General features: G+C 46.0%; 1 protein-coding gene across 2 annotated transcripts in view; it reads left to right on the forward strand.

Moving 5' to 3' along the window:
- The first annotated feature begins 7754 nt into the window (after window positions 1–7754).
- LOC119337442 overlaps window positions 7755–11815 on the forward strand; it is a 5651-nt gene continuing 1590 nt past the window's right edge. Inside the window, exons 1-12 of one of the 2 annotated variants that reach the window (XM_037609584.1) lie at window positions 7755–8079; window positions 8192–8274; window positions 8367–8447; window positions 8937–9065; window positions 9168–9254; window positions 9361–9414; window positions 9839–9929; window positions 10022–10092; window positions 10184–10253; window positions 10383–10435; window positions 10520–10613; window positions 10873–10970. In XM_037609584.1, the coding sequence (XP_037465481.1) occupies window positions 7755–8079; window positions 8192–8274; window positions 8367–8447; window positions 8937–9065; window positions 9168–9254; window positions 9361–9414; window positions 9839–9929; window positions 10022–10092; window positions 10184–10253; window positions 10383–10435; window positions 10520–10613; window positions 10873–10970 (1236 nt within the window). The remainder of the gene's footprint in view (window positions 8080–8191; window positions 8275–8366; window positions 8448–8936; window positions 9066–9167; window positions 9255–9360; window positions 9415–9838; window positions 9930–10021; window positions 10093–10183; window positions 10254–10382; window positions 10436–10519; window positions 10614–10872; window positions 10971–11815) is intronic. The other variant, XM_037609585.1, reaches the window with a different exon arrangement.

Consider the following 11815-nt stretch of genomic DNA (forward strand, 5'->3'; position numbering starts at 1 on the left):
TGTGGCATGTCCGAAGAGGCGGCACGTGTCTCCAGTGCGTGGCCACCTTCACGGACGGCGCCGCCTACGGCACCTGGAGGGGGAAAACTATCGTGTAGGGTCTACACTGAGTGGATGTAGCTGTGGGTTTAGCCCGGATGTTGCTCCCCGGTGTCCCTCTGGGCCGACCTGACACAACCGGGTGGAGAGGTCCACTGGTCAAAGCCCATCCGTGGGAAGTCAAAGGGCTAGATTTCGTGGTCAACCGCTCCAGGATTAGGCGGGACGGGGGCCCTGGGGGGTAGCAATGCCACCGGAGCGCCGTACAGGGCCCTCATACATGCGGGGTGGTGGTGTGGCATGTCCGACGGCCTCCGTGGGCTAGCATGCCGCCAATCTTTCATACACGGCTTCTCACAAGTCTGAAAGTGTTGTGGCATGTCCGAAGAGGTGACACGCATCTCCGGAGCGTGGCCCCCCTAACTGACGGCGCCGCCGGCGCCACCTGGAGGGGCGAAACGGACGCATCGGGTCTACATGGAGGGGATGTAGTTGTGGGTTTGGCCCGGATGTTGCTCCCCGGTGTCCCTCTGGGCCGACCTGACACAACCAGGTGGAGAGGTCCACTGGTCAAAGCCTGTCTGTGGAAAGTCAAAGGGTTAGATCTCGTGGTCAACCACTCCAGGGTTAGGCGGGACGGGGGCATAGGGGGTAGCAATGCCACCGGAGCAACGGGCAACGCACTTCCTTCACAAAACTGTGCATGTTCTCTCTCGATAGCTAGATACTACCTCGGAAATGTTGCAGTTTACAAGAGGCCTTCAGTTAGGCTTCTGCGAAATGCGATCAAACTTTTACCATAACCTACAAGGGCCACATGACGCCACCGTGCTAGGTCTCGAGGATTTCCGGCAAAGTATGATTTTTCATGGATTTTAACGGCTAGATCCGGCATGTTGCTGAGGCACATTCACCCTTCAGGGGTGGGGCCTGCCCCTCCTTTGGTTGCACTAGGCCTACACATACCGCAAAGACATCAGATATGATTTGACAAACCACTTCTGGACATCATTTCAGGTGGTCGCCATGCAAATCTGTAACTTCCCGCATTGAAACCCTACGAATGCAATAAATGTCTCAAATATTGCAGACGGCCCCGAAAAATGCCATGTCCTGCCACGTGTCATGCGATGCCCCCCTTTGAGATCATGAGAAGTATCGAGGTCAACGGAGAAATGGGCAACACACTTCCTTCACAAATCGGACAAGTTCTCTCTCTATAGCCATATACTACCTCGGAGATCGTGTAGTTTACAAGCGGCCTCCGGCCAGGCTTCTACGGAACGCGCTCAAACTTTTCCCACACATTACAAGGGCCATATGATGACACCGCGCCAGGTCCCGAGGATTTCTGGCATCATATGATCCAACATGCCGCCGAGGTACATACACCCCCGGGTGGTGGGTCCTGCCCGTCCTTTGGTTGCACTAGGCCTACACGTACCATGAATACATCATACATGGTTCTACAAACCACTCCTGGACATCATTTCAGGTGCTCGCATTACAAGAGGCCTCCGGTCAGGCTTCTCCGGAACGCGCTGAAACTTTACCACACCCTACCGTGGCGGGCTCGGCCTGGTCGGGAAGCATAGGAAGGAGCGAGCCGTTTAGACCGATGCCCTTCTCCAAAATTGTTAAGTGTTTACTCGGAATAAGAGGAGAAAATACAATTGCAATAGCTTAAATCTCATTGGTGGAACCAGTTGTGGCAAGGATTGATGACATGGCTCACATCTATCCATCCATCTCTCCACGCCACATGCCACATCCACCCATCTAAAGAAAAGGAGGAAAAAAAGAAAAAGAAAAACAAGACAGAAACCCACCGCACGCCTCCCCCTCTCCCTCTCTCGCTCGTCTCTCCCTGCTCCCTCCCCCCACCCACGAAACCCTCGCCGCCGCTGTCTACGCCACTCGATTCCGGCGTGTTCCGGCAGCCCTCGCCGGCGCGCAGCACAGATTCGTGCTCCCATGCCGCCTCTCTTCCCTTCCCTCCGTCCAGATCCGCTTTTGGCGGCCCCGAGAGCTCACCCACGACCCCTCCCCATGGCTAGGGTTTCGAGGGTGGCGTCCCCTCCAACTCCGGCGTGTCGCTGGCGACTCTGCTCCACCATCTTCGACGCCCACCGCAAGTCCCACGGGCGGCTCCGCCTCGTGGTCGGTGCTCCTGCACTCGGTGGCTGCGGGGCGGACGCACGCGGTGGGTAAACTCCGGCGAGACGGCGGCCCCCTCCACGGCGTGACGGCGGTGCACTGCATCGGCTAAAGCATCCCCATGGTGAGCCCCTCTGCACTCCTCTGTTCCCCCCTTTTCCTTGTATAATGATGCTTCACATTACTTGATATGAATGTGATTTTGGTCAATCTTCACTTCCGCCTAGCTAGCTAAAAGAAACGTGTGTTTGTTTATGTATGCTATAACAAATCACGTACGTGTATGCTAGCTAAAAGAAGCAACCAAGCTAGTAGCTTAATTGATATACAGGAAACTAGCTAGATGTGCCTCTCTAACAATGTGTTCATCAGGCTGCTCTCAGGTATCGTTTGAGTGCGCAAATTAGTTCAGCTAGCCTCTATGATTTATTCTGATAGTTGCTGGAGTACTTCTATTTGTGAAAAATTCGACGCAACAAAAAAATGTTAATCGGTCTGCTCTCTCAAAGTCAAGTTTGGGCTGCTGCATATGAATGGATTTTTTTTCTCAGTTTGGGAGCTAGGTACTGGTGGAGTTTGGTGTATCCATAGTCCGCTCTCTCAAATGTTAATCAGCCTCTGTGATTTTTTTTCTCAGTTCTAGAGATGCAGGGAGGGAGGGACGTCCATGGATTGGACTGCAAGGATTGGATGCAAACCAATGCACATGAGGAGGAGAGATGCAAGCCATGCCATGACCTAAAGGTCCCTGACGTGAACCCCTTCCCCTTCACGTGTATAATCATGCTCAACATATGATTTTTCTAATCTTCAATTCAGCCTAGCTAGCTGTTGTAGTACTTGCTTGTCTCCTTCCAAATGTTGCCCCAGTCCGTTGAGCTTCTTATTGCTCCAAGTAGTACTGCTATTTTTCTGCTCTGCAATTTGATGTGCATGGTTCCAGGCTCCCAGTCTACCACTTTTGTTGTTGTGATGTCGAGCTCTACTTTCTTTATTATCACGAGTTGCAAAATTAGTAGGAACTAAACTTTTGTTAACTTATTGGCTGAACCAATGGAACTACTGTTATATTTGATTTGTTGCTCAACTAGTTCTGCAATGATTGGATCGAATGATGGCATGATCCTATTGTTATCATTGCAATTATCTTGGTCTTATAGATGTTATTCTTCCCGTCATATAGCACATGCTACTTTCTTTATTAGTTGGCTGCTGGTTCTATTTGTTCATATGTACAAGTGCTAATGTTTCTTTGTTATCTTATAAAGGATATAGTCCTTCATTTGTATATAGTTGTAACTCTCTTATTGATCAACATATACTGATTCGTCTCTTTACTGCAATTACTCTGTAGTTCATGATTTGCTCCCGTAGTGGTATAAAATTATAGTTTCTCTTTCAAGCTGGTACTGTGTTTGATATATACTAGTCTTTATCTAAATACCATGTATTAGTATTTCTTGTATGGTTTAGTACATCATCTACTGGTGGTTTCGTTGTATATTGTACAGGACATAGTCCTGATGGTTGCATGTAGTGATAATTCTTTCTTTGCATTAGCTATTTCATATGTTTCAGATGATTTAGATGCATGCTTATACTCCTATCTATACCAGGTGCATGTGTTGTGCTTGTGTACCTGTATACAGAATAGTACCCATGTGTAAGTGGGTGTATGTGTTCTGCTTACAGCAGATGTTTAGTAAATGTGCTATCAATGGCCTATTTCTTCTTGCAGGTTATGGACTATATATTTTCTTGCCAATTCCCTCTCTCTTAAATCTGATTTGAACAGATGCTACACTGGTCTCTTCACTTTCTTTCTTTCTCTCCTACTCTCACTGATAAGAACATGTGCTCCTTCATCTTGCCATGCCAATGATGGTGTCCTGAGGCTCTCATCGTTACTTAACAACAGATGCTGCACTACTTGATCCAATGATGCAATAGTCCTAGCACTACTAGGCTGCCTGAGGACAATCCCTACTTCAAACCCTACCTCTGGGCTAGTTGATTAGTAGTGGGTTAGTTGGATTTCATCTGAAAACTAACCCAAGCTTAATTGAGGGACCCCCTAATCATGGAGTTAGTGCTAGTTTGAATTGATCTTTGGGTTTGGCTCTGATCTATCTTTGCTGGCTCTACTTCTGTCTTGGGCTATTGGCTCCATTTATGCAGTGTTGGCTCTCTTCTACTGTTTCTTTGATCAACTTAATCTGATTGGGGTCTGACTAATGTTTCCAAATTCCTAAGTGCTAGCTCCTACAGTAAAGGCATTTTGCTAAGGGGAATGCTGCATTTAAACCTTGATCAAGTTTTTCCTGTTTATTGTTTCTTGTTTTGCAGGTTGATGAACTGCAAGAAAGAAGCAGAAGATGAAGAACTAGATAGTTTAGTATAGGTTTAGTTTAGGACTTTTTCTTTCTTCTTTTATTTCCTTTTCCTCTAAGTGTAATTCCTGAATGCTTGTAATTGACATTTATATTAATAAAGTCTATTGTTTATTATTCAGACCAAATAATTGTAGTGTTCCATATATTATGAGTATAGTTTCTTTTATTCACTTTGTGCAATATCACTTGTATTATTTCTTCATCAAAGAGGGAAAAATAACTATGCCTACGGCAAAGCCGTCGGCATAGATCAGCCCAGGGCTATCCAGGGCGTGCCACGTGGCAGGCTATGCCTACGGCAAAGCCGTCGGCATAGATTTTCATCTATGCCGACGGCTTTACCGTAGGAATAGCCCTGCCACCAGGATGCACACCGGAGCGACACGTGGCAGAGGTATGCCGACGGCTTTGCCGTCGGCATAGATTTCCATCTATGCCGATGGCAAAGCGGTCGGCATACCTCTGCCACATGTCGTCCCCTGGTTTGTCAGCGCTTTTGACGGCGCCGTCCGTTGCCGTCAAGCGGAAAACACTGCCGACGGCTAAACTATGCCGACGGCTGGCCCACGGCCGTCGGCATACGCTCCTATGCCGACGGCTATACTACGCCGACGGTCTGACAAAACTACGCTGACGTGATCTACACTGATGGGACTATGCCGACGGCAGCCATAGGCATAGATCTATGCCGACGGCATAGGACCTATGCCGACGGTCCTGGGCCGTAGGCATAGCCCGCGAGTCCGGTAGTGGCTTGTCATTTTCGTTAAGGTTTGGAAAAGTAGGAATATTACAAGATTTGCATTACAATTTGACTCCCGAGTCATCCGCCGGACATTTGCACTAGAGACTGGAGTCAGGGAGATTGTTCACTTGAAAAATAAAAGGGTATGTGTAGTGATTGTTACTGATGGCTGATGGTCAACTTACCTGCTAATTTGAGAAAAACTTACCTATTTTCCTTGTTCTCAACCTTTCATCCATGATCTGTATGCTTGGTAAATTTGATATTTCTACCTTCTCATCTCGCTTGAGCAGGTAGTTTCAGAGGACAAAAACGCATGCACTATAGCAAATGCATGACTAACTATCTTTTTTATGGTGTTGAACAAAACTTGTACATTCTGATTTGGCTGTACTCCCAATTATTGCTGCTCACTTGTTCATTATAAATGTAAAGTAATATATCTCTTACAAGTTACAAACTTACAATTAATTAAAGTTCACGATATGTGTGATTTTGGGTGCCAGAGTATTGAGAGCTCCTGCCATGCAAGCTATGGATTGTATAGGAGCACTCTCCGGTAGCAGGAACCTCCTATCCCCTTCCTCTTGGCCACCGTTTGGTCATCCTTAACTCAGCCATGGCCCCCTTCATTGTCGTCTCTGAAGCCGGTAAGCAACATGGACCCCCCCCCCTTGTGTTAGGTCGGTTGTCACATGATGACTCATGCTGTCACATGATGCTAACATTCTAGTGACAACATGAGTCGTTCTGATGGCATCAACATTCCCGATGGCAAGTTCTACCAAGGAGATGTTGGCTATGCATGTCAGCCAGGTGTTCTTCCACCCTCCAGGAAAACCAGGTACCATCTGAACGAGTTCGCTGGTAGGAGCTATCCTAGGACTCCACAAGAACTGTTTAATCTCAGACACTCATCCTTTGAGTTACTGTTGAGAGGACATTTAGAGCTCTGAAGAACAAGTTTATGATCCTGGATCAGAAGCCATTCCACACTTTCCCCACCTAAGTTAAGCTTGTTCTTGCTTGTTGCATTCTGCATAACTAGATCCTGCAATGGGTTGTGATGAACTAGTGCCGGAGGAGGAAGATGTGACGCCCGACGATGTTGTCAGCTTCGACCATGATGTGGAGGCATTTGACAACGAAAGCCTGGAAGAAAAAAAGGATGGAGTGGGCACATGAAATGTGGGATAATAGAGATCAGACAAGGATCTGAAGAAGAAGAAGAAAAGCAAGAGCAACAACAGAAGAGAAGCAACAAAAGAAGAGAAGAAGCGGCAGATGAGGAGAATAAGAAGAAGAAGTCAAGGAAGAAGAAGAAACATCGGCAACAGAAGAAGAGGAAGAGGATGGACTTCCACATAGTTAGCATCGATGAACTTTCCCTTACTTAGTCATATGGCTTTTAAAAATTTATACTGCCACTTGTTAGTACCTAGGATGAACTGCAATTTGTTTCCTAGCTAGGACGGAAACTATGTTCAAATCATTTGTGGTAAGGTCACCACTGCCGAGAAGTGGTGACAACACATTGTGCAGTTTTGCAACCAAACAACGTGTGATTTGTGCGTCTACTGCAACACAACCAACCAAACGTCGGGTCAATAGTAGTCCCTCATGCAACCAGCCAGGATACGAACAATCAAAACTATGTGCAGATGCTAGTTTTTATGCTGTTTTACCACAGCCAGACCTAACAAAGAAACACACGCAATGCAGGTAAAATTGGTATAGCCAACCGAACACGCCCATTGGGTTTTCACCCAAATGTGAAGGAAGCAGAGTTTCATGCATGCTTACGGGGTCTTTATATTGCATTGGCCTATCATTTTAGAGGCTCTCTTTGCGAAAACTCATTATCTGATGAGGTGCTATGTCAGCCTTTGTGGATTTAAAGAGAGGCTTTTAGGGGCAATCGCATAGTAGATCAATTACTGGGATGTTTATTTTTCTTTTCCATGTAACTATTTCTTTTGTTGTATATACTCTGGAGATAAATAGATATCCCACAACCAAACGAATAAGAGAGAGAAAGAAGATAAAATGATACTTCACCCGTTTGAAACATCTCTCGGACTTTTTTTTTAACAAACATCTCTTGGACTTGAACGGTAGTAACCAACATTAATCTTTCGCCAAAGCTTTCAAAGCAACTTATAAATGTAAGTCGCTTTCACAATTTGTATGCCCTCGAAATTTTTTCTATCTATCCTGGAAACTTTTCGTCCAATAGTGCCTTGGAATTTTCTCACCGGCGGGTTCGACGGCGACGGAGGTAGGGATTCGATTCCGGCAGAGCACTCGCAGTGGCAGTCACATCCTCTCCCCACGTCCCACGATGTGTGGCGCGCGCGACGCCGCGTGCCGGCGAGCGGCCAGCTGGCGAACCTTATCCGCCGCCTCTTCCTCGGTCGCAGATGCTGAGGCGGGCCATGGCGCTGGCGCTGACCCTCGCCGCGGCTGCCATGTGGGCCCCGCCGCGCACCGGCCGCGCGTGCTCCTCCGCCGCCGGCCGCGTGCCGCACGTGACGAGCGGCCACTCGAAGGGACGCCTCGTGGGGGTGGTGGGGCCCGCCTGCCACTCCGCCAGTTCCACTTCCGCTTCCAAGTCCACCACGCGCGGTCCCATCGCCTGCCGCCGCCCCGACGCCGCCGGAGCCCCAATGGCCGCCGCCGCCGCCGCCGGAGACCTCAGGTCGGAGTTCCGCGAGGTGCTCCTCAGCCGCCGCCGCGAACTCCAAGGTCAGCCGGCCCCACCCCCCTCCCTTTCTCCCTCGCGCTTGCGCGTCCCTGAGTTTGCAGCCTAACAAGTTTGATCAACGGCTTTGCTCTGAATCTGCTCGTGGCGCCCCAGTCCCGGTGCCTACGACCGTGGAGAAAGGGAGCCCGGTGAAGGAGCCACTGTACCAAGGCAACGGGCCTCTGGGGGGCAGAGAGGTCAGGGTCCTCCGTCGATCTGCGCAACTGCATTCCCCCTTCCAGATCGAGGCAACCGTGTTGACTCTGCCGTGTCTGAATTTTTTCCCCAGGCCATGGAGTCGTGCCCGAGGAAGGAGGTGGAGAATTTCGAGGAGAAGCTGGTTGAGGAAAATTTCTACCTCATGACCGAGGTACTTTTTTGCCCATACATTTCCACGATCGATCAACCGATTGATTCGTCGCAGCCTCGCAGGTGTCAAGCCGATACAGTGCGCATTGCTTGTTTCTGAATATCGCACTGCACACTGCCTGCCTGCATCTTTGCAGTTTAACTTGAGATCAATGAAGCCAGCTACATCTGAGCTACCACAAAGATAGTAGAGGAGCAACAGTAGTGTGCATTTTGTCTAGGCGTGTCTGTTCGTCTCAGTGCTCGTCATAGACAGAATGACAGATTGATAGTATTGCATACATGTGCTTCACCTAGCACCATGTTTCCACTCAGACCCTCTGTCTGAAGCACCCACTTGTGGTCTGTGGAGAGCCTGATAGTTGGTGTATTAAATGTGGTTCTGAGATCCAGCTCCAGTTGAGTCTACAGTTAACGCGCACTGGCTTGGCTTTATTGTGCCTCTTGTCCCCTAAACAGCAGAATTTGTTACACTTTTTTCTCCCAACAGTTGGGCGAACAGGGACGCCTACCTGTACTTCTACTGAAACTTAACGACGCTGCTCCTGAAAGAAAGCCCGTTGTTGTAATACTGCACAGCTCTTACAAATGCAAGGAATGGTTGCGTCCTCTACTTGAGGTAAAATTGCTTCCCATTTCAACCATATCAGCAATGCCTCTATGCAGTGTGCATTAATGTTCAACTAGTTATTGTTCTTAAAATTTGCTTGCACATTTGCAGGCATATGCCTCCAGGGGTTATATTGCTGTCGCCATCGATTCTCGTTATCACGGTGAAAGGGCCAGCAGCAAGACTACTTACATAGAGGTAATCTACTTACTCCCATTTATGTGCCGCCGATTTCATGAAACGTTCGACAATTGTAGTATCCACAGTTGATCTGATCATCCCTACTTTCATGGTTTAAACACAGGCACTCAATTCAGCTTGGAGGAATGGGGACACTATGCCTTTTATTTTTGACACGGTACCAAATGTTATTTCCACCTGTTACAATTGATGTTTTGATTGTTCTTAAGTTCTGGCAACAGTGTTGTTCAATTTGCCCACCAAATACATTTTTTTTAATAAATGGATGGCTCTGTACCAATAAATGTCAAACCGGATATGTATAGCACATGCCTTTAGTTGGGCTGGCCCAGTGCCATGCCTGGTGGCTGGTGGTCTACTCTTTAACTAACCTGATGGGTAAGCCACTGTTGTTGGTGTTAGTCCAGCTGTACTGGTGCCATAACTACACTATCTGGATTGGCACTTCAGTTGAATTCTGGATTTATTCTCTTGGTCTGGTTCTCTCCTTATGATTGTCTTCTACTGTATGACCTGGTATATCATACTTCAAAACATGTTAGGCCTGTTTTTTTGCGATACTCAGTGAGGAACATGTGCAGGTGTGGGACTTGATAAAGCTTGGAGATTATCTTAGTGCAAGGGAGGATGTCGATCCCTCTAGGATAGGGATTACTGGTGAATCACTCGGAGGTATTATAGATCATGATTGCATCATGATACTGAATTAATACATAGACTTCACTTTTAGAAAATTTATCTTTTTTATTTGGAGCTGAATACAGGAATGCATGCATGGTTTGCTGCTTTTGTGGATACACGGTACAGTGTTGTTGTTCCAATAATTGGTGTTCAGGTACACACAACAGTAATTTGTCGATATGGGTGCGCATAGTTTTGTGATTTGTCCCATGTAAGTAAAGCAATGCTCTTTGTGGTGGCTACAGGGATTTCAATGGGCAATAGATAATGACAAGTGGCAAGCTAGAGTTGATAGCATTAAGCCTTTATTTGAAGGTTAGATACCATGCATCCTCTTTAAGATTGGGCACACGCCATTGAAAAATATAGATCACAACTGAAATATACTATATCAGTTCAGAACATTTACATGTAAGTATCTATGTCGTTTTGCCTTTCCTGTAGAAGCAAGAATTGATTCAGGGAAGAGTGAAATAGATGCAGAGGTTGTGAAAAAGGTGACTATCTCATTTATTTGACATTTATTTCTGATTGTTCCATTAGAAATGTTTCACGATCGTGTATTGACATATTTTTACCAGGTTTGGGACAAGATAGCACCTGGTATGGCTTCACAGTTTGATGCTCCCTACTCAGTTCCTCTGATTGCACCACGTCCGCTCCTCCTCCTAAATGGTAAAACCAATCATATTTCTTATTGAGTGCTTCTGCTTCGTCCAATAGTTGTTGCATAACCCAACATATTGAAATGTCTCTCACTTCTCTTTTATGAGTTCAATGAGCACTTGAGGGCTGGGGCTTCCAGTCTTCAGCATATATTTTAGTTTTATACATTATGGTTGAACCAGAACTGTTGTTAACCCTTTGTTTAAAAATTAATCTTAATTGAGGATGTTTCTTGCTGCTGGAGCTTCATTTACCAATTACCATGCAGGTGCTGACGACCCTCGTTGCCCAGTCCTTGGTCTACAAGAACCTGCCTCCAAAGCTGCTAAGGCTTATGAAGAAGCTGGTTCTGCGGAGAAGTTCAAGGTAACATGCAATGTACTTTCTTTTCGCCGCTCTTTTGGGGCCACACATGAACTCTCACTAGTTAAAACCTATGAATATGAGATTTTCTTAAAACTGTAACGGGTTGGTTTAATACTTCTCAAACTTGTATTCATCTTTGTCAGGTTAAATGGCTAAACCTGCTCGAAAATACGACCTCTGTAAAGTAATATAAGACATTTTAGATCACTGAAGTAGTTATCTAAAACATCTTATATTAGTTTATCAGGAGTAAAAATTATTAACACTATGCATTTTGCATTATACATACAATAATATGTTTGTAAAGTTGTCATTTGAAGGTATTCTCTCCTGGAGAGAAAAAAAACTGATTGTTCTCCTAAATAACTAAACTAAAGCTATAGATCAATATGGGCAGTGCTAACTACTAAGAATCTAAGATAACAAACCTTTATACAAACCCGGAAAAAGATGAAACTTCATTCCTACAATGTATAATAATCAGATATTCGAAAACGTTGGTATTATGTTTTTCAATGGACTTGGGACAACTTTAAGTCAGCTCCAATAACGTAATGAACCTAAAAACTTCCACCTAGAAAAGGCCATGCACACGCAAAATCATCTATTTGCTGCGCCTACATGGAGAGACAATGTCGGTGGCTCGTTCAGCCAAGCCTTTTTGGACTTTTTCTCCTTCATTTTTATTCTGGTAAATCAGATCTAAATTTTTCTATCAAAAATCTAGATCTGATTTACCAGAATATATGTAGCGAAACATTCAATGTAAAATGCACATTTCCTTAAGAATCATTACAAGGTTAGAGGCTTAATGCAACCTAATAAAGTAATTATCTGACTTTGGG

This window comes from Triticum dicoccoides, chromosome 7B (genome assembly GCF_002162155.2).
Source record: "Triticum dicoccoides isolate Atlit2015 ecotype Zavitan chromosome 7B, WEW_v2.0, whole genome shotgun sequence".
Lineage (NCBI taxonomy): Eukaryota > Viridiplantae > Streptophyta > Magnoliopsida > Poales > Poaceae > Triticum > Triticum dicoccoides.